This window comes from Oncorhynchus mykiss, chromosome 31 (genome assembly GCF_013265735.2).
Source record: "Oncorhynchus mykiss isolate Arlee chromosome 31, USDA_OmykA_1.1, whole genome shotgun sequence".
NCBI classification, from domain to species: Eukaryota; Metazoa; Chordata; class Actinopteri; order Salmoniformes; family Salmonidae; genus Oncorhynchus; species Oncorhynchus mykiss.
Genome location: NC_050571.1, coordinates 35638210 through 35666137, shown reverse-complemented (window position 1 = coordinate 35666137; position 27928 = coordinate 35638210). Strand labels below are relative to the sequence as shown.

General features: G+C 42.8%; 1 protein-coding gene across 1 annotated transcript; it reads right to left on the bottom strand.

The window, feature by feature from the left end:
* On the bottom strand, positions 1–27672 carry LOC110505099 (gamma-aminobutyric acid receptor subunit alpha-6-like). Its single transcript, XM_021584071.2, has 9 exons — positions 27202–27672; positions 26865–26983; positions 25130–25197; positions 24769–24989; positions 22611–22693; positions 20007–20150; positions 19461–19613; positions 4137–4393; positions 1–2270 (listed from the first exon to the last, which is right to left on the bottom strand). The coding sequence occupies exons 1-9, from the start codon at positions 27285–27287 to the stop codon at positions 1734–1736; spliced, it is 1668 nt and encodes a 555-aa protein (XP_021439746.2). The 5' UTR covers positions 27288–27672; the 3' UTR covers positions 1–1733.
* Between the last annotated feature and the right edge of the window lie 256 nt (positions 27673–27928).

The following is a 27928-nucleotide window of genomic DNA, read 5'->3' as shown; positions in this document are numbered from 1 at the left end:
GTAACAGTATTTATTTAACCTAATATGAGTAACACATCCATGGCCACATTGAGGTTACTGTTACTAAATGTCTTCTGTAATCATAGAAAGCGTGCATGTTCAAGACAGCATGCAAAGGTCGCTGGTCTGTGGAGATCTTCACAATTGCTATAATAATCTGCGCAGAATCTCAACCAGCATCACCTGCATCATGTACTTTTCATGTCATCTCAACTGCAACCCAGGTCATTCGGTTCTGCTATTAGATGAAGCACAGTGATAACACATGAAGTTCTTGTATAAATACAACATCTAACATTGTATTTTCATTTGAACTTTGTTCTGCTTTTTAAATGGCTGAAAGTGCACTAATAACACATTTAGATGACAACTAAACCAAAAATCCGACATTGTTTTTCCCATTGGAATTTGGTTGTGCTTTTAGATGATTTCAAAAGCATAGTGATAACACATTGGGAATTCAACAAACTCATGGCTTTCTTTTTGAGTGGGTGAATAAAGGTTGAAATCTTATTGATCAACGTCTCAACCAAATACTACCAACATTTCCATGTTGAAATGACGTCGTGCGCCCAGTGGGTAACCAACAGAACTTCTGGGCGTGTCCCGATGGACTCATGGTAGTGCACGGCATTCTACATTTAATAGTAGGAATTTGGTTATGGGGAATGACTCTTCCTCTGCACACATGATGCACAATAACAATAACAGGTAGCGGACAAAACCGTATGAATCAGGCCCCACATTTGCTCACAAATAAACACTCCCGAACTCAGAGGAAACGTTCCCAAACCAAAGGGTTCCTACAATATGTTCCTTTGTAAATTAACACGAAGGAAGAATTTTGATTGAATACATTAGTACACAATGTTCCAGAAACTGACAATGTTAAAAAAAAAGCTCATCGTTCCAGAGTTGAACGTTCAAACAAAGACTTCCTAGAATGTTTTTGGAGGGAACTAATGGGGCTTAGATGAACGTTACCCCCCTGGAAATGTTGTTTGTAGGGTACTGAGTGAAGTAAATAGGCCAGCACCTATGGTATTTGGTATCCTCATTCTATGCTATTTAACAAAGCTTGGTCGAGGTTTGCTGCACAGACTTGGGAGCGCAAATTAGACTTGAGTGGACAAAAGTGTATCTACTTTTGATACCAGAACAAATGACAACATACCCAGTCATTTACTTCTGGTCATCAGTAAGGGAGAAAGTACACCCAAAATCTTCTTGTTCATATGCCCGACACCTTGCGACTTGTGTGTCCAGCTCGTCTTCAGTGATATTGTCCTTATCCTTTGTCATTGGAGCAATGCCTGCCAAGACTAGAGGGACCTATTAGCTGTTTACGCTAAGATCAGGTGTTGCACTCACTAACATTAAAACAACTAACCAATCCATCAAACTGTTACAAACCGTTACTGTATTGCATATTGGATATAGCCATAGTTGTGATATTTGTTTGAATCAGACATTTTTAAAAATGGTTTTATGGTTTTGTTACCATGCTCATTCTCAGAAGACCTCTCGGAAATGAAACAAACAGATGTGCTGAGATTAGTATTCCTGGGTGTAATCTTTTTAAGGCTCTTGTCCAGCATATTTGGTTTCCTTGTTAGTTGAAAAATGATTTAATCTCCCATGTCTCCAAAGCTCTTTTTCTCCTGTCATTTTACATTTTGTAGAAAAGGATTCCCAAAATGACCCCAAGAGGAGCTAGAAACTAGATTTGGCCTCTAAATTTGGCCTCCCATGGTATCTTTTGACAAGTAAACCACCCAGTACACCATGTTGAATGCGCCAAAGGACACCGGGAACAGGATGCGGGCATACTTGTCGATTTTACTGGTCCCACCCATACTGGCGGTGGTCGGCTGGGAGCATGGCGACTGCTTGGGCTCATTTTTGCCCATCATCTGAATGTGCTCCAGTCTGGGTCCTAGAAGGTCCCGGAGCGAGGAGTCAGCTGTGGGCTGGCTCTGGTTGGCTGGTGTTGTCATTGCTTTTTCACTTGTGGGTGGAGCCAGGGGCGTGTTCATGGCAGACAGGGTCAAGGAGGAAGTGTTGGGTTGGCTGGCGGGGCCGGGGCTGGAGTGTGGTAGGATGATGGCGCCGCCAGGTGCCCCCTTAGATGAAGATGATTGGCCAGACTGGGGTTGGTTCCTGGTTACCCCTCTTGCCGCTGCTGTGCTGTTTGACTCGGCTTTCTGGCCATCTTGCTGGGACATATAGTTCATCCGTTTCCGCAGGTTACCATTGGTGTCAGGGTTATGCTGTGGAGAGGGAAAAATAACCATCAACCCAAAACTGCAGTGATGTGAATGAATTGTGCACATAGTTCACTCATGTGCAACAACAAGCAAGTCCCTTGAAGTGGAGCAATTTGAATTCAAATGTGACCATTTTTCCTTGATTCTTTGTGATAAGGTACAATATGACAATTGTACTGAGCTGAGAAATATCAACTATGCAGAGCTATACCATGTTAACCGTCAGGAACCACTGATTCTAAGCCTTTCCTATGTGCCTGAATATGACTGGCCTACTTTATACCGCCGACACTCTTTAGTCTGCATACATACTGCACTGCGTGGTAGAATAGCCCAGCTCCCAGATGTTATTTGTGTAGGTTTTCACTCATTTCACACAAGCTTATGTCACAAAGTACTGTTCCATGGGGCGGCATGGAAGTACAGTAAAACATCAAAAGAGCTTATCTCCTGAGAGCTAGCATAGGTTTCAGCCCCAGAAGAGGGAGGTGCTGCACTATAGCCTCACCGGTGATAATTCCCCTACCGGAATGTGCTAACTGGCTAAGCGTATTGCTTACTGTCTGAGAGATGTGAGGCGCAGTGCTGTGGACACTAGGCTAGGTTTGATATCACTATGGCTGGGAGGTAAAAGGTTTTAGATAAATCTGAGCCACATCAATACACACCGCGGGCCCTAATGCCGAGATGATTTGCCCACTGTTAGCCGTGCGGGGCTGGAGCCACAGCTCTGTAGGAACAGAGTTCTCTCCCTGCGCCAGGGCTTCTGAAACTTGTACAGATGTGCCCCAGCAGTGTTGCTGTGGCAACCTGCTAATCCATTGATGTGCACTTGTCACTAAAACTGCATTCAGGTGCGATTACTCCGCATGAAGATTTGAGATCCACAGGGCACACTTTAAGCAGTCATCGGGCCATACAGGGGGAATGTATGGCCTTTTCCCGGTCAGTATCAGCCATCCATCAACAGTTGGACTGTGACATGAGATAGTTAGCATGTCATTTCCCCTTAACCGAAGGATTGTGTTCATACTACAGTAGAATGCAAATGCATGGAAGTAATGAATTCAATGTAAACATGTTTGATCAACCCCCACTACATGCGATTCTGTACAAATACCATTTCATGAGAACATGCTGTACGCAGTATGACGAGCAAAACCAAAAACTTTGTCGGAGCCGTTCATTTTTTGGTAATACCAAAATGGCTCTTGCAAACATGCTTGCATCACATTGTAAATGTAGGTAACAAATGAAAATGGGACGAATATTCTACAACACGGGTCTTCAAAACACATTTATCTTCAAGCTGAAGATTTTTTTTTTGAAATGATGAGAAAGCAAGCAAATGTAGGACGTTCAGAGCATATTTCGTTTTTTTTTTTAGATAACATTGCTAAGCCTCTGCGCTGGATTTACAAATGGCGTGCATTGATCTAAGCAGACCGTTGTGCAGCTGTACTCTAAATGGGACAAACTTAACATGTATTCATCATTTACTATTCCTATTTGGCCTTCAGGAAGTGAATGTTTCTAGCTCGTGATATCACGGAGAGAGTGGGAGAGAAGGGAGAGAAGGCTGGCAGAGAGGGGTACAAAGAGAAAGAGAGAGGTACAAAGAGAACAAGAGAGGCACAAAGGGAGAGAGCCAGGAAAAGAGACCCTCCAAACATAATAAATTATCAATGCTAAAGTAACCTTCAGTTTACTGCATTACTGTATTATATTTTACAGTATCCAATTTTGAGACTTGCAATGAATCTCCATTTGATGATCAGCATGCAAATTAACGAAGGGGAATGAACAAGTGCATACTTCAGTCTCTGAAGTGGAAAAGGGTATAGGGAATGAGGATAGGTCTTAACACACCTGCAGAACTTCCTCCATATCCTTCACTTTCACTGGGGTTGTTTGGGGCGCCGGCGGGCATTTTGGCGGCTTCCTTTTCAGTCTCTCCATCTCTGCATTGGTGAAGTAGTTGACGGCAGCGAACTCTATGAGAGCCGAGAAGACAAAGGCGAAGCACACGGCAATGAACCAGTCCATGGCGGTGGCGTAGGAGACTTTGGGGAGGGAGTGGCGCGCGCTGATGCTTAACGTGGTCATGGTCAGGACCGTGGTGATGCCTGAAAATTTGAAAAAGTTTGTAACCTTGGCTGTAAATTGTAACCAAAATAATAGTTATGTCAACACACTCAAATAATACATACAGTACTATAATAGTCGGTATAAGCCTAACCCTCCTATTATATAACCGTCCTATTATGTTAGTATTACTCAAACCATTCCTGGGGGACCCCCCCTGGCTGTTCATTGTATTTCATCTATTCCAGGGCTAGCACACCTGATTCAACTTCTCATATAATCATCAATCCCTTGGCTAATTGAATCAGGTGTGCTAGTTCAGGGATACAACTACATAGAAAAATCTATGAAAATAATTTGTGGAAATCTAACACACTAATCAATGAATGCCGGCCTCAATATTTAACATGAAAAACAGGAAACTGAACGTTTCTGACACTAGAATGACCTGTAAACATCTGGTCGATGACCTATTGACCTTTGCTTCCTGTGTTTTCCATCCTAATGAGGTTGCCCAAGCGACCACCTCACATAGCATACCTACTTTCCCTCACCTCCAATTCCTTTTAAGACAATAACCAAATTGTCTCCACTCTGAGGATTATACCTTTACAATAACTGGGGAGTTATAGTAAACCTGCAGGTCACTTGGGATTATTAGCAAATAGCTGTAATGTGATTCAGAGAAAATCCCCTTTATGTTAGAGATACAGAAACATAACTTCATTCTCCATCTCCAAAACTCTGCCTACCTACAGAATGCATATGTAAGTGTATGAGGCAGAGGACTTCCAAAGGTACAGTAGATATTAGCTTTAATAAAAATGTGTCTTTCCTTGGATTAATTGGCAAGATCAGATGCACAATCGTTCCTGGTACAGATTAATGAGGTGTGACTGATGTAATCAGATGAGCTATAATCATCAAATTAAGGAGTAATAGCAATGACGGCTTCTGTTGGAGTACAGTCTTCATTCCTCATTGTGTGACACCTGGTTTAGATTAGAACGCATGGCTTTGGAGTTGCTTGGATTAGGACAAAATGGGTCTTGCTTACATTATATTGGGAGTAAAAAATAAGTTCTAGTCTACACTTGTTGTGTATTGATGTTCTTTAGGGCACCGGTAACGCCCCGCCTGCTTACGTACATTGGAATGCTTGGAATGTATTGTTCTGTGAAATGCATTAAACAATGCCCACGTTAGTTTCTACTCCAGTCTCATGTCCTGTCCTTATATTACTTGTAGAAGTAATACAGTGTACTATCGAACACCGCTACTCTGTTTTGTAACTTCAATTAAAAATCAAATCAAATTGTATTAGTCACATGCGCCGAATACAACAGGTGTAGTAGACCTTACAGTGAAATGCTTACTCACGAGCCCTTGACCAACAATGCAGTTTAAAAAAAATACAGGTAAGAATCAGAAATAAAAGTAACAAGTAATTAAAGAGCAGCAGTAAAATAACAATAGCAAGACTATATACAGGGGGGTACCGGTGAAGAGTCAATGTGCGGGGCACCAGTTGAGGTAATATGTACAGGTAGAATCTATTAAAGTGACTATGCATAGATGATAACAACAGAGAGCAGCAGCGGTGTAAAAGAGGAGGGGGGGGGGGGGCAATGCAAATAGTCTGGGTAGCCATTTGATTAGGTGTTCAGGAGTCTTATGGCTTGGGGGTAGAAGTTGCATAGAAGCCACTTGGACCCAGACTTGGAGCTTCGGTACCGCTTGCCGTGCAGTAGCAGAGAGAACAGTATGACTAGGTTGGCTGGAGTCTTTGACAATTTTTAGGGCCTTCCTCTGACTGCCTGGTATAGAGGTCCTGGGTGGCAGGAAGCTTGGCCACAATGATGTACTGGACCATTCGCACTACCCTCTGTAGTGCCTTGCGGTCAGAGGCTGAGCAGATGCCATACCAGGCAATGATGCAACCAGTCAGGATGCTCTTGATGGTGCAGCTGTAGAACCCGTTAAGGATCGGAGGAGGACCCATGCTAAATCTATTCAGTCTCCTGAGGGGGAATAGGTTTTGTCGTGCCCTCTTCGACTGTCTTGGCTTGCTTGGACCATGTTAGTTTGTTGGTGATGTGGACACCAAGGACACTTGAAGCTCTCAACCTGCTCCACTACAGCTCCGTCGATGAGAATGGGGGCGTGCTCGGTCCTCTTTTTCCCGTAGTCCACAATCATCTCCTTTGTCTTGATCACGTTGAGGGAGAGGTTGTTGTCCTGGCACCACATGGCCAGGTCTCTGACCTCCTCCCTATAGGCTGTCTCATTGTTGTCGTTGATCAGGCCTACCACTGTTGTGTCTTAGGCAAACGTAATGATGGTGTTGGAGTCGTGCCTGGCTGTGCAGTCATGAGTGAACAGGGAGTACAGGAGGGGACTGAGCACGCAACCCTGAGGGGCCCCTGTGTTGAGGATCAGCACGATGGATGTGTTGTTACCTACCCTTACCACCTGGGGGTGGCCTGTCAGGAAGTCCCGGATCCAGTTGCAGAGGGAGGTGTTTAGTCCCAGGGTCCTTAGCTTATTGATGAGCTTTGAGGGCACTATGGTGTTGAATGCTGAGCTGTAGTCAATGAATAGCATTCTCACATAGGTGTTCCTTTTGTCCAGGTGGGAAAGGGCAGTGTGGAGAGCAATAGCGATTGCATCATCTGTGGATCTGTTGGGGCGGTATTCAAATTGGAGTGGGTCTAGGGTTTCTGGGATAATGGTGTTGATGTGAGCCATGACCAGCCTTTCAAAGCACTTAATGGCTACAGACGTGAGAGCTACGGGTCGGTGGTCATTTAGGCAGGTTACCTTAGTGTTCTTGGGAACAGGGGCTATGGTTGTCTGCTTGAAACATGTTGGTATTACAGACTCGGACAGGGAGAGTTTGAAAATGTCAGTAAAGACACTTGACAGCTGGTCAGCGCATGCTCGCAGTGCATATCCTGGTAATACATCTGTCCCTGCGGCCTTGTGAATGTTGACCTGTTTGAAGGTCTTACTCACATCAGTTGCTGTTACGGTTTTCTTCGGGTGAAAGAGAGTCGGACCAAAATGCAGCTTGGTATTCTTGATACATGTTTAATAAAATATAAACATGAACAAATGCAAAACAATAAACGTAACACGAAAACCTAACAGCCTATACTGGTGCAAAACAAACACAGAGACAGGAACAATCACCCACGAAACACTCAAAGAATATGGCTGCCTAAATATGGTTCCCAATCAGAGACAATGATAAACACCTGCCTCTGATTGAGAACCACTCCAGACAGCCATAGACTTTGCTAGCGAACCCCACTAAACCACAATCCCAATACCTACGAAAACCCCAAGACAAAACACACCATATAAATAAACCCATGTCACACCCTGGCCTGACCAAAATAATAAAGAAAACACAAAATATAAAGACCAGGGCGTGACAGTTGCGGAGAGCGTAATCACACAGTCTTCCGGAACAGCTGGTGTTCTCATGCATGTTTCAGTGTTATTTGCCCCGAAGCGAGCATAGAAGTAGTTTAGCTCGACTGGTATGCTTGTCACTGGGCATCTCTCGGCTGTGCTTCCCTTTGTAGTCTGTAATGGTAAGAAGCTCTGCCACATCCGATGAGTGTCAGAGCCGGTGTAGTACGATTCAATCTTAGTCCTGTATTGACACTTTGCCTGTTTGATGGTTCGTCGGGGGCATAGCGGGACTTCTTATAAGCTTCCGGGTTAGAGTCCCACTCCTTGAAAGTGGCAGCTCTAGCCTTTAGCTCAGTGTGGATGTTGTCTGTAATCCATGGTTTCTGGTTGGGGTATGCACGTACGGTCACTGTGGGGACAACGTCATCAATGCACTTATTGATGAAGTCAATGACCTGTGTGGTGTACTCCGCAATGCCATCGGAGGAATCCCGGAACATTTTCGAGTCTGTGCTAGCAAAACACTCCTGTAGCTTAGCATCTGCTTCATCTGACCACTTTTTTGTTGATCGAGTCACTGTTGCTTCCTGCCTTAACTTTTGCTTGTTAGCAGTAATCCGGAGGAAAAAATTATGGTCAGATTTGAAGGGCGAGGGAGAGCTTTGTATGTATGTGTCTCTGTGTGTGGAGTAAAGGTGGATTTTTTTCCCCCTCTTGTTGCACATTTAGCATGCTGCTAGGACTTTTTGTAAAACGGATTTAAATTTCGCTGCATTAAAGTCCCCGGCTACTAGGAGCAGCGCCACTGGGTGAGCATTTTCTTGTTTGCTCATGGCGGAATACAGCTCATTCAATGCGGTCTAAGTGCCAGCCTCAGTCTGTGGTTGTATGTAAACAGCTAAAACTCTCTCGGTAGATTGTGTGGTCTACAGCTTATCATGACATACTCTACCTCAGGCGAGCAATAGCTTGAGACTTCCTTAGATATTGTGCACCAGCTGTTGTTTACAAAAATACATAGTCCGCTGCCCCTTGTCTTAACAGATGCCGCTGTTCTATCCTGCCGGTACAGTGTATAACCAGCCAGCTGTATGTTGATAATGTCATCGTTCAGCCACGACTCCGTGAAGCATAAGATATAACAGTTTTGAATGTCCCGTTGGAAGTTTAGTCTTCCGTGTAGGTCATCCATTTTATTTTCCAAAGATCGCACGTTTGCTAGCAGAATGGAAGGAAGTGGGGGTCGCCTACGAATTCTCAGAAGGCAGCCCGCCCTTTGGCGCTTGTTCCCGCGAAAACAGTATATCATTCACACTGGGCTTGTCAGACTCGTTAAAGGAAAAAAAGGATTCTGCTAGTCTGTGATGAGTAATCGTAGTGCTGATGTCCAGAAGTTATTTTTGGTCATAAGAGACGGTAGCGGCAACATTATGTACAAAATAAGTTAAAAAATAAGTTGCAAAAAAAAAAAAAAAAAAACACAATTGGTTGGGGACACGTAAAACGTCAACCTTCTTCTCCAGCATAAGGGTTCACGTTGTATTGACATTTCTATGCATATATTTTGTGGTGTGCAGCAGGTCAGCCACCAGGGGGAGACTCGTCGAGGCCTGGTGACAGACGGAGTATACATCACGAGGTGTTGGCTCCATCTGCTGGACGTGCCAGGCCTCGACGGGCTCTCCGGCCAGGACTAATTGGGGCTGATTGGGAGTTGGTGAGTAATCAAGGGCTGATTGCTCACCAGCTGTACAAGTCCCATAAAGCTGCCAGAAGGGCAGCACACAGGGGAGAGAGTGGGGGAAGAAAGGACTCCTGTATAGTTGGGGACGGTTGCAGAGGTAACAGGAGTGAGTTCAGTTTTTGATCCCCACAGGATACTGCAAGACCCAGAGCCCCGAAGATGGTATCCCAGAGAGGGTCTCTTGGGGGAGACCTGTTATTTTCTTTTGAACCATTATTTTAATAAACACCTTTGAAACTGAGCTAATCCTACTCTGTCCTTGTCTGACCCAACTCCCTGGTCTGCCGCAATATATATATATATATATATATATAACAGTAGGGTATTCAAAATGTATATGTGGACCCTGAGCCACTCTGGGGACATTCCCTGTGACTCCTCACAGTAGCCTACCGGATGTTGTAAGCCATGTTGGTACATGTTCCCCTGAGGAGGCCCTTCCATGGTTGGTCTTTCTGACTTTATAATATATGTGTTCAAACATTGCATCTACTTACAACATCTGGTAGGCTACTATGAGGATTGTGAATCACAATGAATGTCCCCAGAGTGGCTCAGGGCCCACATGTTAGTGTGTTCAGTGTCTCCTCCCCGTCTCTACTGTTTCAATGAGTGCGTATAGGATGCATTGAGGACAACAAAGATTGAGAAATATTCCAGTAAGCACTCAAGTGGTAGAGAATGATTCATACTAAAATACAATGGGTCATTGAGAATTGAAACTGAGAAAAAAGTGAACGGGGGAAATGACACACTCCCAACACATGCTCTCACACACACACATATCCCACACAGAGCTCACACCATATTCAGTCAAATTGAGGATGGACACAGACTTACCATCGGTCAGTGTATAGGTTAAAAGGTTAGATAGAGATGAAAGAATCTACAAAAACAAGCTGCTATGCCACCTATGAAATGCTAGATGCATATCAGTCCCTCAAATGTATTGAAACATGACCAGTGCATGTCCAAGAGGCAGAACCAGTTTAACATTATTCTAGTCCCAGATCTGTTTGGGCTGTCTTGCAAACCACTTTGGCCTTCATCATGCCAAACATTGATTGGACAAACATATCTGAGACAAGGCTAGTTTTAGGCTGCAGTTGAAGTCGGAAGTTTACATACACTTAAATTGGAGCCATGAAAACTCGTTTTTCAACCACACCACAAATTTCTTGTTAACAAACTATTGTTTTGGCAAGTCGGTTAGGGCATCTACTTTGTGCATGACACAAGTAATTTTTCCAACAATTGTTTACAGACAGATTATTTAACTGAAAACTCACTGTATTACAATTCCAGTAGGTCAGAAGTTGACATACATTAAGTTGACTGTGCCTTTAAACAGCTTGGAACATTCCAGAAAATGATGTCATGGCTATAGAAGCTTCTGATAGGCTAATTGACATCATTTGAGTCAATTTGAGGTGTACCTGTGGATGTATATCAAGGCCTACCTTCAAACTCAGTGCCTCTTTGCTTGACATCATGGGAAAAAAAGAAAAGAAATCGGCCAAGACCTCAGAAAAAACCTTGTAGACCTCCACATGTCTGGTTCATCCCTGGGAGCAAATTTCAAATGCCTGAAGGTACCACATTCATCTGTACAAACAATAGTACGCAAGTATAAACACCATGGGACCACGCAGCCGTCATACCGCTCAGGAAGGAGATGCGTTCTGTCTCCTAGAGATGAACGTACTTTACTGCGAAAAGTGCAGATCAATCCCAGAACAACAGCAAAGGACCTTGTGAAGATTCTGGAGGAAACGGGTACAAAAATATCTATAGCCACGGTAAAAACGAGTCCTATATCGACATAACCTGAAAGGCTGCTCAGCAAGGAAGAAGCCACTGCTCCAAAAACGCCCAAAAAAAGCCAGACTACGGTTTGCATCTGCAAAGGCGTACTTTTTTGAGAAATGTCCTCTGGTCTGATGAAACAAAAATAGAACTGTTTGGCCATAACGACCATTGTTACGTTTGGAGGAAAAAGGGGGAGGCTTGTAATCTGAAGACACCATCCCAACTGTGAAGCACGGGGGTGGCAGCATCATGTTGTGGGGGTGCTTTGCTGCAGGAGGGACTGGTGCACTTCACAAAATAGATGGCATCATGAGGTAGGGAAATTATGGGGATATATTGAAGCAACATCTCAAGACATCAGTCAGGAAGTTACAGTAAAGCCTGGTCGCAAATGGGTCTTCCAAATGGACAATGACCCCAAGCATACTTCCAAAGTTGTGACAAAATAGCTTAAGGACAACAAAATCAAGGTATTGGAGTGGCCATCACAAAGCCCTGACCTCAATCCCATGGAACATTTATGGGCAGAAATGAAAATGCGTGTGCAAGCAAGGAGGCCTACAAACCTGACTCTGTTACACCAGCTCTGTCAGGAGGAATGGGCCAAATTTACCCAACTTATTGTGGGAAGCTTGTGGAAGGCTACCTGAAACGTTTGACCCAAGTTAAACAATTTAAAGGCAATTCTATCAAATACTAATTGAGTGTGTGTAAACTTCTGACCCACTGGGAATGTGATGAAAGAAATAAAAGCTGAAATAAATAATTCTCTCTACTATGATTCTGACATTTTGCATTCTTAAAATGAAGTGGTGATCTTAACTGATCTAGACAGGGAATTTTTACTAGGATTAAATGTTTAAATGTGTTTAGCTAAGGTGTATGTAAACTTACGACTTCAACTGTATATGCCACACATTTCACTAGATAATAACATATTGAGCCACCAGGGGGAGCTTCTTAATCATCCCTCAAGTCAATTCCTTTCTTTCCCTCCTTACACACGCATGCACACACACAGACACGCACACACACATGCACACAAGAGAGAGTACTGTAACAGCCCCACAGCCTGGGGGTTTGGCCAATGCAACAATATTTATTTTCCCACAACACCCTCCTGTCACATATTGGACAGTTTCATTAGCTCCCCGCTGAGACAGGAGGTGGGAGGGGACGCACTGGGGCGTTGCGTGAATCAGTGTGGCTGTGAAATAACACGCACTAGCTTCTACAGCTGCTAGGATATGAGTAGAACCCAGTGACTCAGCGATCATGTGTTTGTCTTTGTAAGAAAGTCAGCAGGCAAAGCAAATAGGCTCATAGATGCAACAGATGCAGATACACATATGTGGGGTAGCATGCAAAACAGTGCCAAAAGGTGGGTGCTCATTTATCTTTTCATCAACACACGAAAGGGCAAAAACGCATTGGAAAACAGTAAATGCACTGAAGCATACCAATTCGCCTTCTTCGCTGCCTAAGCAAGTTCTGTCTGACTCTGGCATCATAACTGAGAAGAACGGGATAAGTGATTATTTTAATCGTGATTTTATCTCGGCAGGCTTTTTATTTGAGTGTAACGGTGGTTTAAATTGACTCTGGTCAGTCAATCGGCTGTTCTTACCTCTGTCAGCCTTTTTTGTTTGTTTTCATTTCAACAATTTACTACCTATGACGTGCTAGATGCCTTGCTTAAGATAGATGAGAAAAGAAATCGGCAGGGTGATATGCTTAATACATTTTTGCTGCAGCTCTCTGCCCCCTTCATTCCTCTGGACAGGTTTCATTTAAGCTTTCACTTGGATCTAGATTCATTCTAATCGCCCTTCTGGAAGGCAGACCTTTGAAATCCAGACTTGGGCAAGTCAGACTATTTTAAACCATGTCTGAGAAATGCCATTTCAGTTAGTCCAGTTAAAAAGTGCAATTTAGTCGAGGATTAGGCATCTTCTGTGTCAGTAAAACTGCCCCAATTTCTATCTACAGTGATAAATCAGGTAACCTGCACTTGCACTTGATGTGTATGCTTTTGCCCCCACCGTTGACTATTCTCTATCTGAACTACATTCTGCCTTCAGTGTATTACAGAAAATCTTTATTGACCTGAAATTAGTACTGAATGATGGTAAAACTAAGTATATGTTGTTCTCTAGAGCGCATCAAAATAAGTCTGATAATTTAAACATGTGTACTTTGGATGGTGTCCATACTGATCATGTCCCTGCTTACAAATATCTGGGCATCTGGATAGATGAAAAGCTGTCTTTTCAAAAACCATATTGATGAGTTAGTTAATGAGCTGAGTATAAAAAGGGGCTTCTTCTATAGAAATGGATCCTGCCTCTCGCTAAACAATAGAAAACAGATTCTTCAGTAGACGCTCCTATCTATACACACGTAGCTGCCACTTCATTAAAGTCGTTAGATGCAGTTCATCATAGGACACTGTGCTTTGAGTACAGGTGTGCTATTACAGGTATGCCATACAGTTTTAGTACTCATCCCTGCATTATTAACCAGAAAGTTGGTTGGCCCTCTTTTGATGTCGTGTAGGTTTACATTGCTATGTTTTCATGTAGAAAACCCTTTTACAAAAACTCCCGCTGTACCTAACGTCTTTACTAAACTTTAGACGTATGAGTTACCACACCCAGTCTCAGGAATGGCCAACTTTAGAAATTCCTTTGGTATCAGTTAGGTAAATCAGCTTTTAGTTTTATTGCACCTTATTTGTGGAACAATCTTCAAAATGTTCTTAAAATGTTATGTTTTGGTGCCTCTAGGGCAATTCAGAAAGCTGATTGAGGACCTTATTACTGTTTTGTTTTTTCTGAGTTTTTCTAGTGTGGCTAGCCGCTGGATAGCCACTGAATTTACTGTTAGCATGCAGCCAAGTTACTAGCTAACCATTAACTAGCGCTCTCAAATCGTATCCTGAGGTTGACATAACATGGTTAACTTAGCTAGCTAACATACATCCCTAGCTGTGTCCTCAGAGCATGTGCAGACCAGGTGGCTGGAGTGTTGACAGACATATTCAACCCCCCCTTATCCCAGTCTGTTGTCCCCACTTGCTTCAAGATGTCCACCATTGTTCCTGTACCCAAGAAAGCGAAGGTAATTGAACTGAATGACTATCGCCCTGTAACACTCACTTCTGTCAACATGAAGTGCATTGAGAGGCTAATTAAGGATCATATCATCTCCACCTTACCCTAGACCCACTACAATTTGCATACAGCCCCAACAGATCCACAGATGACACAATCTCCACTGCTCCACTGCCCTATCCAATCAGGACAAGAGGAATACCCATGCAAGAATGCTGTACCCCCTCCTCGGCTCCCGAGTGACGCAGCTGTCTAAGGCACTGCATGTCAGTGCTAGAAGTGTCAGTACACACCCTGGTTCGATCCCAGGCTGAATCACAACTAGCCGTGATTGGGAGTCCCATAGGGCGGCACACAATTGGCCGGTTAGGGTTTGGCTGGTGTAGGCCGTCATTGTAAATAAGAATTTGTTCTTAGCTGACTTGCCTAGTTAAAGAAAGAAAAAAAGAAAAAAAAAGGAATGCTCTTCATCGACTACAGCTCAGTCCTCAACACCATAGTACCCTCCAAGCTCAATTCTAAGCTAGGGACGCTGGGTCTGAAATCCGCGCTCTGCAACTGGGTCCTGGACTTCCTGGCGGGACTTCCTGCTGATCCTCAACACAGGGGGCCGACAAGGGTGCCACGCACGTCTCTAACTCAATCATCAAGTTTGCAGAGGGCACAACAGTAGTAGGTCTGATTACCAACTACGACGACACAGCCTACAGGGAGGGGGAGAGGGCCCTGGCGAAGTGGGGCCAGGAAAATAACCTCTCCCTCAATGTCAACCAAACAGAGCTGATCGTGGACTTCAGGAGACAGCAGAGGGATCATGCTCCTCATCCACAACGACAACGGGGCCGCAGTGGACATCACTAACAACCTGAAATGGTCCATTCACACAGAGAGTATGGTGAAGAAGGAGCAACAGTGCCTCTAAAACTTCCATTCGAGCTTCATCACCACCTGGTACGGCAACTACAGGGCTGTTCAACCCCTACCATCTAGAAGGCTGAGACAATACAGGTGCATCAAAGCTGTGACGAGAGACTGATAAACAGCTTCTATCTCCAGACAATTAGATTGATAAACAGCTTCTATCTCAAGACCATCAGACTGATAAACAGCTTCTATCTCCAGACCATCAGACTGATAAACAGCTTCTATCTCCAGACCATCAGACTGATAAACAGCTTCTATCTCCAGACCATCAGACTGATAAACAGCTTCTATCTCCAGACCATCAGACTGATAAACAGCTTCTATCTCCAGACCATCAGACTGATTAAACAGCTTCTATCGCCAGACCATCAGACTGTTAAAGAGTCACCACTAGACGACCTCCGCCCAGTAACCTGTCCTGAAGTTTAGTTACTGTTACTAGCCGGCTACAACCCGGTACTCAACCCTGCACCTTAGAGATTGCTGTACATAGTCATTGAAAATTGGTCACTTTAATAATGTTTACATACTGTTTTACCCACTTCATATGTATAGTACTGTATATAAAACAACGCAAGATTCAAGACTTTGTGCTTTTCAGCTAAAATTATTATATAGAATTCTTGCCACCAACAAAATGTTGAATATTTGGGGCATAAAATCATCGAAGCTCTGCAGATTTTGTTGTGAGGATACAGAATCAATAGATAATTTATTTGGTATTGCCCTCAGTTAGCCTGTTTCTGGTCTCAGGTTCAGGAATGGCTGAAAATGCATAGCATTGATCTAAAATTGACCCCAGAAATAGTACTGTCAGGAGATCTGGAGAGACAGGGTCAGTCAATTACTAATATACTAATACTCTTAGTCAAAGTATTTATCTTCAACACGCAATCTGTAGATTCTATTCGATTAGATAGATATGTGTTGCGTAGAAACACGCAGTGGGTGGCCAGCAGAGATAGATGGGATGGGCTGAGGGAAGTTGAGGGTTGGTATGTGGAATTGGAGACAAGTGGGAGTGGAGTTGCTGTGTGAGAGAGAGAATGATGGTCAAAAGATAAAGGGAAAAAAAGTCTAAATAAAACATCATAAAAGTACATTTGAATGACACTAAGTGGCAGTATTTTTACAACTAATGTTTGCCTGAGGCTGATGCCGTGCAGGTGTTTGTACACATGCATATACACACACTCTCATTCAAATAAACACATACAAGAACACACACACACACACACACACACACATGTAATAGTGCCAGACATGAACACAAACATATACAGTTGGTATTGCTGTTATGATTTCAGTTGTCCTTGATGTCCCTTGTTGTAAATGTATTATAAAAAATATAAAAAAATTGCATTGTTGTTTGCTGTTTTCTTCTGTCGTTTCCTTTTTTCTCTTTAGTTCATTCTCTTGGTTGTTGGTGCATTGGGGGGTTCTTGGGGGTGGGGAATGGAATTAATTGTATTTTTTATTTCTTCCGGGGGGGGACTGTGGGAGGGGTCTCGAATGGTTGAGGGACAGCTATTGGGGAACTGTGGGGGGATCTTGGAGGGTTCGGGTTTCACAAGGTTGTGACCATGAAAAAGGAAACTATGACATATTTTATATCACTATCATGCACAAGCACCCTCACACAGAAGGATGGCTCTGTTGCGGAAAGACTGACACGTTTGATAGTGTCTTGATGCTGTATTGTTTGTCCTTCATGTTTTAATACTTTAATGTTATTTGTATTTTTTGCAATACATAATTTAAAAAATATTTAAAACCACCCTCACAACATGATGCTGCCAGCCCCATGCTTCACGGTTGGGATGGTGTTCTTCGGCTTGCAAGCCTCCCCCTTTTACCTCCAAACATAACGATGGTCATTATTGCCAAACAGTTATTTTTTTTGTTTCATCAGACCAGAGGACATTTCTAAAAAAGTACGATCTTTGTCCCCATGTGCAGTTGCAAACTGTAGTCTGGCTTTTTAATGGCGGTTTTGGAGCAATGGCTTCTTCCATGCTGAGCGGCCTTTCAGGTTATGTCGATATAGGACTCGTTTTATAAACTCGGATATAAATACTCGGACTCGGATATAAATACTTTTGTACCTGTTTCCTCCAGCATCTTCACAAGGTCCTTTGCTGTTGTTCTGTGATTGATTTGCACTTCTCGCACTAAAGTACATTCATCTCTAGGAGACAGAATGCGTCTCCTTCCAGAGCGGTATGACGGCTGTGTGGTCCCATGGTGTTTATACTTGCGTACTATTGTTTGTACAGATGAACGTGGTACCTTCAGGCGTTTGGAAATTGCTCACAAGGATGATTCAGACTTGTGGAGGTCTACAATGTTTTTTCTGAGGTCTTGGCTGATTTTCTTTTGATTTTCCCATGATGTCAAGCAAAGAGGCCCTGAGTTTGAAGGTAGGCCTTGAAATACATCCACAGGTACACCTCCAATTGACTCAAATTATGTCAATTAGCTCATCAGAAACTTCCAAAGCCATGACATCATTTTCTGGAATTTTCCAAGCTGTTTAAAGGCACAGTCAACGTAGTGTATGTAAACTTCTGACCCACTGGAATTGTGATGCAGTGAATTATAAGTGAAATAATCTGTCTGTAAACAATTGTTGGAAAAAGTACTTGTGTCATGCACAAACTAGATGTCCTAACCGACTTGCCAAAACTATAGTTTGTTAACAAGATATTTGTGGAGTGGTTAAAAAACGAGTTTTAATGACTCCAACCTAAGTGTATGTAAACTTCCGACTTCACCTGTGTGTGTGTATACATACACACACACACACACACACACACACACACACACACACACACACACACACACACACACACACACACACACACACACACACACACACAGTGCCTTCGGAAAGTATTCAGAACCCTGCATTCAACCGAAATGTGTCTTCTGAATTTAACCCAAACCAATCAATTTCTATATATTGAACGCTGTAATACAGTATGCGATTTCCCAAGCTCAGGGGTAACACTTAAGAAAGGCTGATTTACATGGAGTACTTGTAAAACCCAGGTTAATGAAAGTAATGGGAATGTGCTGTGCAATTGAGAAGTTCTAGAGCAGGGGTTCTCCAACCCTTTCACTCAGGCCCCCTTTACAGCATTGGGGAACATCCCCACCCCCGTTACGGGTGAGCACGCACCACTCATTTCTATGGGCACAAGCACTGTTCATGACACACAATTTTCACACCCCTATTATTGAAAGAGAGAACATTTTACAGGTTTAAAGCTCATTTTCTTGCAGTTCGGTGCATTTTGCCATGTCTAATGTGTATTCAATCAAAATCTATGGGCTAAAAAACCTGCCTAAAAAAAACGTTACCTGGCATGGGCTTGTTGAACAGGACATTTCTGAGAAGTTATAAATAACTCTTTAAGGTATGCAATGACTGACAAGACAATAAGAAAACTGATGATGCACTACCCAATTTGAAAATTGCACCTTGTGCATTCTATGACAACCTTCAAGGGTAAGATGGAATCCCATTTGTTAACAAACAGAAGTGTGGGTGAAGTGCACCTTTAAGCCGGGAACCGTGTGCACCTTGCATGGAATTAGAGTGCCTTTAAGGCTACCTTACCTGATGTTAAGTAAATATCCTCTTGTTTGCTTGGTCTCCTATGGACTATACACTCTAGCACAGTGTTTCCCAAACTGTGGGGTGCACCCCCGGGGCCCCACAGTTTGGGAACCACTGTGCTGGAGTGTATAGTTCCGGGTTTAAAAAGGTGCACTCCTTTAATCTTTGACTCCACCCACAGCGGGGCCCTGCCATTTCTGTTTGTAAACAAATGGGCTGGTTTTGGCAAATGCAACTGCCACTTGATGGATAACAACAATGGAAGTACAACACACATTTAATAAATCATAGCCCTTAATTGTTATATAAGAGGCTAAAGACAGCCAAGTCCATTGCTCAGCAGCACGTAGTCACAAAATGAAAATGGAGACAAAGACACACAGACGAGGCACATCACTCTTCACACACTTTCACATCTTCTCTGCCTCTCAAAATAAGTATTTTACAGAATGGCGGGATTTGTGTGCAATACGTACCGAAAACCGTTCGAGCCGGGACTGATTCTTTATTTATCCAGAAGGACACTTGGGAGAGGATTACTGTCATGATGCAGGGGATATACGTCTGAATCATGAAGTAGCCCATTTTCCGCTTCAAGTGGAAGTGCACTGTCATCACCACGTATTCACCTGGAGAATAGCCATAGATGTGACGGTTGGTTTGTTCCATAAAAAAAAAACAGACTGACGTGAGACAGTGAGCACAAGCACAGAAAATGATGGACTCCTGCTAGTTTGTATTGTGTCTTCACTGTTCTCTGAGGGATACAGCGTCAAACAAAATCATGCATTTTTACTGACACCATACAGAGTGCCTTTGGAGACAGTAGCGTAAAAGTTAATCATGATAAAATAAGATAAAATATAACTAGACAAGTTATTTTGGACAAAGCTACTGTACAGAAAACATTCCAAACTGAATTAAGAACTGAAGAAGAAATTCCAATGTTTATTAACAAAGAATGGCATCACTATCATCAGAGTTGGGGATATCTACTGTATCTTACCAATGGCCTACCATACCTGTGATTGACTTGACCTCCTCACTGCTGACAGTGTGGCCAATGAGATCATACTGCACTAGGCTGGATGATTCTGGGGGAACCTCCACTGAATACTGTGGTCCTTTGGTCCAGGTATAAATCATCTCTGTTTTAGGGTATGCATCTGGGGGGAGAGAAGGAAAATATATATATATTGAACCCTCAAGTGGGGGGTTAATACAAATTAAATTGCAGCTGTAATGAAAAAACATGTACGAGGGAGGGAGGGAGGGAGGGAGGGAGGGAGGGAGGGAGGGAGGGAGGGAGGGAGAGAGAGAGAGAGAGAGAGAGAGAGAGAGAGAGAGAGAGAGAGAGAGAGAGAGAGAGAGAGAGAGAGAGAGAGAGAGAGAGAGAGAGAGAGAGAGAGAGAGAGAGAGAGAGAGAGAGAGAGAGAGAGAGAGAGAGAGAGAGAGAGAGAGAGAGAGAGAGAGAGAGAGAGAGAGAGAGAGAGAGAGAGAGAGAGAGAGAGAGAGAGAGAGAGAGAGAGAGAGAGAGAGAGAGAGAGAGAGAGAGAGAATAGGGCCTTTTTTGTGACAGAGAGAGAGCGTCATTAAGTGGAAATGTTAAAATGGTAGTCATATGAGAGTATGACTACTGTGTGCAAGTGATATCCTCTCCTTAACTCTAAGCTTTGTGAACACGAGAAACGTTTCTATCTCCCTCATCTAGTCAGCTGATCACAATGCATTTGTACGACACAATGATGTGTGATGTGATGGTGTGCAGTCCAGTTACGCATGGTTCCCCCACTTTATCTGTACATCCCTCACTGGCTTAATACATACAGACGTTGAAGATGACCTGAAATAGCGCACTCTGGATTTTGAGAGACCTTTTCCTCGTAATTTGATTGAAAATGAGTGGTACAGTAGCATGGTAATAAAGGGTGTGGGTGTCTACTGTGTGCTCAAAGGGTAGACTTCTGTGTGCTCAAAGGGTAGACTTATGTGTGCTCAATGAGTCTGCGTTCAAACAAACTGCCAGGTCTCACAAGCTCTTTGTTGCATGGAAAAGTTTTTGCATATCCAACGTTGCAAAAAAAACGGTGCAAAAACGTTGAAACGTGACATGAGGGTTCATACAAGAGGGCTGAAAGAAAAAACAACAACACATGCTTGGGTTCATGTCGGGGTCTGTTGTTCCCGTTTGTCGCTTCCCACAGGGGACTCAAAGTCGGCATGACACCAACTGCGCAGGGAAAATGGGCCGGCTGGGGCGTCGTGGAGTGGACTGCTGCCGGGGGCGCCGACTCACACTAGCTCTGGAGAGATCCAGAATAGGTCTGAGCTAACCTGGGGCGGGAAGAGGGATTCTGACCTTTCCCGAGCTACAGGCCCCATCGGATGCAGCGTCTGCTTCCCTGACTCTGGGCCAGGATGGGAGGATGGGATTTGGGGAAGGTGGGGGGAGGTACTATGTTAAACCAAGAATAACGTAACTGAATGATAACTGAGGAATCTATTTTGTCCTCTGCCTCTACAAATGTCACAATTGCTGATAATAGATTGGGGGAGGGTTGGGAAGTGCATGGGAAACCATCCTCCGATCCTTTCTTTTGCTTTTCCCTCAGTAGATGCTATCTTTAAATCGCTACTGTTTTCTGATAAGACCGAACCCTCATTTGAAAACTTCTTCCATTGGAGATAAGTCACTGTTTTGCTGACCGTATAGTGCTGAATTTGAGTTTCTTTGTTCTGTTTTTGGTACAAAATGAATGTCATGTATTATTAGCGTCGTTGTCAGAAAAAAGCAAATGACTTCTTACTTGAGGAATATGTATGAAATTCCAAAATATGACAAAACGGGAAGAATACCACAAGCTTGACACTGCATAGGGTAACGGTAATGGTAGTATTTTTCTCAAAACAAACTAGTAATTGTTTTGTTGTTGACAAACTGGGATATATTGAGTACCTCTACACATTTCAGACAGAATATGTGGTATATTATCTGTAACAAATACAAGGAAGTGTTAATAGGACCACCTTAAAAACAGACCCTTATTTACCACTTTATTTGCTGGTATTCCCCTTTTAAACATATCACTGGGTAGCTGGTGGATTGGGGGGGGTTGGGGGTGTTGTTAAACCATGGGGGCTGTTTGCATTTAACATTATGGAGGTGATAAGCAACATATGAAGAAAAGTCCGCAAAAAGTTGGCGGGATGCTGAAGTTGGCGGAAAAACGTTGTGTGAAAGGTGTATAGGTGGGTTTAAATGTGTCATGTTTTTAAAAATCCCTACCCCTTTCAGATACACCAAAAAGCAGAGGAAAAGAAGCCGGCTGGTAAATTGGTGTGATCTGTGTATTCAAATATGCATTTTTATAAACATTGCAAACTAAATCAAACAGGACAAAGAACTGTTAGAGCATGTAAACACATAAACCGTGTCAGGTTTAATATCTGCTAAGAAACGATATAGTCGGATTTGCATTGGGGTTTATTTCAATGCATAGTGTTCCGAAGAATGCATGGCCTACAATTTATTAGTCTCATGAGAAGAATGAAGAACCGCTTTTTTTAAGTCACTTCTCAAGTCACTTCTATTACAATAGACTTAAAGTGTATCATATCATACTTACAGCTTCCAAACTTGAGAGGGCATGCATGTCCATCCATGGGGAAGTCCACAAGCTTCATGGGACACTCTGCACTGATAGTCAACCTATGGGGATACATACATCTAAACATATTGAAACTAATGGGAGTTGGAGAGAGTAGGGACCCCTCCAAAAGGAAGACAAACATGTATCATATCCATAAAGTGGAGAACTACCTTTAGGATGGATACTGTAGGTAGGCTGAGTAGCACATGCTGACCAAACCAGCTCCATCATGCGCATGTTGATTTTGTCTATCCCCACCAGATGCGTTCATGACACGCAGGTTAAAATACCAAAACCAACTGTGAACCAACTATATTATTTTGGGGACAGGTCGAAACCCATTAAACATTCATGGACATTTCGCTAGCTTGTTGTTGCTAGCTAATTTGTCTTGGGAGATAAACACTGGGTTGTTATTTTTTACCTGAAATGCATATGTGACCCATTTCAAGAAGGTATGTCGAACGTCACTACTTCACAGGAGAGGCATTTTGATTTTTTTTTAATCAAAATGCTTTTTGGGCAGAAATGCCTTCTGGAACATGTGAACTTTCATGTGTCTTAATAACAAACTTGTATGCCATCTGCAAATACAAATAAAATTGTTAAATTACGAGCCTAGTTGGTTTATCCATGGAAAAGGGCAAGAAGCTTCCCGCTAGCCATGATTGGCTGAGATAATGGATGAGCTGGACATGCTGGCTCGCTAGCTAACGCTACCATTATGATCTGTGTAATAATATTATTTGCATCTCAGAAATCCATTTGCATTGCTAGTTATAGCCTAATTTTAGCTAGGTAGCTAACATTGAACCTAGTTGGTTAACTTTTGCAACCTGCAGATCCATACTCCAGCATTTCATGCATAGTGGCTAGATAATGACTATCCGTTTGTACTGTAGCTATGGGTTTGGATTATGATTCATTGTTTAGCTAGCTAGCTAGACAATGAACCATAACCTGAACCCATAGGTACAGTACAAACGGATTGTCATAGCTAGCTACATGTCTAAACAAAAGACTCCACTTCGTAAGAGAATGATTACATCACCCATTAAGTCAGCCAGGTATGTCTGGGGGGGATTATTTCATGAACATGTGTACATGTCTAGACAATAGTGACCCATCCACTTAGCTCGATGTGGCTGGGGGGTGGTTATAGCATTTCTTTCACATGACTTATAAATGTCTGGGTAAGCATCATCAAATAATGATAAAATATGTATACAATAGGTTTATCTAGATCCTTTCAAAGTCAGATTAGGATATAAACCAAAGACTAGATAAAGTGTATGTTTACCTGGTGTTTTTCCTTATTGTAAAGAGATGGGTGGGGCTAAGGCTTAAGGGGATGTGAACAATGTTGAATAGTTGTTGACAAAGAGCAGCTCTTCAGTGGGTGTACCAAAACATTCTAGGGCCGTATTCTCAAAAGTGGGGTTACAAACTGATCAACCTTCAACGCAGAATTACTTTCCCATTATTCCTCAACATCAGTGTTGAGGATTTTGTAGCATTTTGTAGCTCTGCATCTCTACTTTTATCCAAAGTAAAAAACACAATTTTTCAAATTTTTCTACATAAGACTGAATTGAGGCAGTGGGTCACGTGTTCCTTTTTTTTGCTGGATCTTTCTAGAATTTTGAGTCACACAAAATCATATGTTCTCTACAATTTATCCACAGATAAAAGGGGAAACTTAGTTTTTAGTTTTTCTTTGATTGATTTATCCTTGTTCATTCTCCTTCTGCTCCCCCTCCTCCTTCTGCTTCTCTTTCTTCTTCTGTGGATTTTATACAGCGTTTGGCAACCAACTTTAAGGTGCATTTCCGCAACCAACTGGACTGGAGTGTGGCTTAAACTCTCAATCACCCAGGTGGGTTAGTAGTTGTCTAAAAAACAATGAGTAGATGGGAGAGGCAGGACTTGCAGTGCATCAAGCATCTAAAATATAATATATTTTAGCACCTGGCTTCGCAGATGCCCGCGATCAGTTTGGATGTATGTGTACATTTATTTTGCAACGCTCACACACCCAATGCTGATTGTTTGGACAGGATGTTAGCATGGTGAAAAACTGGCATGCTGGGTAATGTATGCATCATAGTGTAAAGCATTTTGGTATATGTAGTACCTCATGGTGTAAAGAATCGTGCCGTTCTTCATGATGCGGAACAACCTGTTGGGGGCAGTCATGTTGTGTGCCACAGACTTCTTGCCATTCCTGAAGAAGGTGTCAGGAGTCCACACATTGGCGACCATCATGTTGTTGAGTCGGAGGATCTCAATAGGACCCTCATACCTCAGCCTCCTGTCAACCCATGTCTGTCTGAAGAACACATCCATGGTGTACTCCTGAGGAAGCAGAAACCAAAATCTAAACAGTTAACGCTGTCTTTTTCTTCTTCTATGAAACGTTAAGTGTATTGTCTACACGAATCAAACTTTTTTGGGGGGGCTATTCATCTGTTTCAAGTTGTTGATTCGGCACATACCATTTCAACATCAGAGACAGGCCCGAAACTTGTCACATAAATGTCTGTTTTCACCTCTGTCACCGGACCTATTGAGAGAAAAATTCTATCAGTTTCACAATATCTAGAATATCCTAAGCATATCACAGCATAGCCCCAAGCCACTGTGCTTCTGCATCTGCATTGGTTGCTCTTTGGGGTTTTAGGCTGGGTATCTGAAATGCACTTTGTGACAACTGCTGACTTAAAAAGGGCTTTATAAAATGAATGTGATTAATTGATTGATTTGAAGTGACCGTACAGTGCCTTGAACTTTTTTCACATTTCGTTGCATTACAAAGTGGGATTAAAATAGATTTCATTTTATTTACACAAAATACTCCATCATGTCAAGGTATGTTAGTGTTTTATTTTTCATGAATCTTTCACAAACGTTACAATTGTTCTTGCACTTTGATATTACAGAGTATTTTGTGAAGATCGTTGACATAAAATGACAAATCCATTTTAGTCCCACTTTGTAACAATATAATGTGAAGAAATCCAAGGGGTCTGTATACTTTCTACAGGCACTCTAGTTCTGGCTTATTAGGCAACCCTTTATGAACCAATCCTCAATTGAATTTAAGTAGAACTTGTGTTATTCACATGTAGGCCTGTCATGGAATAATATGTCAAACATAAAACCTCAGTAACAGCATAACATTGGCCAAAGGTTGGGTTGATAGTGCTGTGGAGATGTGTGCCAAAACCCTACAGTATATGCAATAGCCTGCAACGTATGCTTACCTAATAACCCGCACCAGGTTCTTTTATATAATGGAGTGAACCTGAGATAAATAGGTTTAAATCATACATTTCTGGGAGTAAGCCGATCAGTATTTAACCTATGCACACTTGGTGAGTTTTGAAGTTTACGCGCACTAAGGTAGAATCTTTTTGAGGGTGGAGTTGAAGGACGTATCCTAAGGTAGGCTATTTTCAAACGCACCGTCAAGTCTATAATGAACGAAAAATAGGTTACTTTTTCGTTATTAATTCACATTCAAGCATACAGTCTTTAAACGTGTGTGTCTGGTACTTGGTGCTCGTGGAGAATTTGACACAAGAAAACGACACTGCACTCTTTCTATTTAAATAGTGCAATAAGCGGCTTTCCCCACGGCGATTAGACGACATATCTAAACTCGCTTAAACATTTGAAGGTAGCCTACCGTTTTCAGTCGCACACAAGAATCAAAGCAGTGATTATAAGAAAGTGTTAATTCAGGTCATGGACGACTAGCTTTTGAAACAAGGAATGTCGTGTCACATCTGTGGGAGGCAGTAGTCGTGGCTCAGTGGAGGAACATGTTTCTTTTGAAACAGTAGGCTACGGAAAAGCTCATGCCCTCTGGTTGAAAAATACAATGTGATTTTGATCTGTCAACCTCATAGCCTATTTAAACAACTCAAATCAATAAATTTGATTTATAAAGCCCTTTTTACATCAGCAGATGTCACAAAGTGCAATACAGAAACCCAGCCTAAAACCCCAAACAGCAAGCAATGCAGAAGCTTGGTGGCTTGGAAAAACTCACTAGAAAGGCAGGAAGAAGGAACCTAGGAAGGAACCTAGGAAGAACCCTAGAGAGGAACCAGGCTCTGAGGCATTGGTACAATAGTGGAAATCATAGTCGCTCATCTCTCTGAGCCACTGTAGCACACAAACTAATTGGACAGCCGAAAACTGTCACCGTTTCAGGTATGTACCTACCCCCAAATCCAGGTCGCAGTCTGTTGTCATACCCGTCCAGGAGTCTGTCTAAAATGCGTGTGAAATTCTCGGGATATATTCTGTCATCCTTTTTTATCGTTCCAGAGATTCTCTTTACACTGAAAAACGACACAAATAATCAAAATGATTTGTTATCGTGAAATTACAGTAGCCTCTCCGATACCCAAGCTATGGATGACAAAATTAGCATTAGGGAGTCGATTTTATCACAATTACAGCACTTTCAGATTTCAGCACCTAGAGTCTTCAGGACCATGGGCAGTGGCACCAGCGCAGCGCCAATATTCCCCCCAGATCATGTATCCTCGGAACTCACCAAGCAATCAAGCAGAAAAAGTAGAAGAGAGTCGAAATGTAACTGGGGTACATCGCAGTTACCATCTCCTTCTTGGCAGAAACCATCTTTGCATGCCATACTTTAAGCCTCTTCACATCTCCATTCGCCAAATGTATTGTCCCAACATGGAAAGATTAAAGGCAGAGAGACAGAGAGAGCGGAATGGCGCCAAAGCAACTCCAGCAGCATCTCCCGCTATCGCCAAGGGGGGAAAAAAGCCAGGGTCAGCTGAGCATCTGAACGCGTGCACCTTTCCTGCTGTCGCCCGATGACTAAACCAAAAACAATCTTCTCTCAGTTGTCGGCATCCACCCCAAGTCCAGTATGTGTCCTCTGTTTCACACCACGGTTTGACTTGAGATATGAGAATAGACGTGAACTGTGCTGCGTTGAAACGCAAGGTTTTATGGAAAAATTGGGTTGTCCGTTTACCGCACAATAAATCCAGTGGTGAGACCAACAGCGAGAGAATAAGGGCGCAACAACCAGCTTTCGATTGAAGATCTGGCTGCTTGTAGTTAGTTACTCCCCCACCCACCCCCCAGAGCTCACATCTGATGTTGTCAAAGCCATGATCACAATAGTGCTGTTACACTTTTTCGTTTAGAGTGGGCCATATGCTCAGCCATATTAGGCAAAATATTATTTGGCGAGAAAATGCCAAATACTCTGTTTTAGATTGTGAACTAAATTTGTGTTTGTCCAT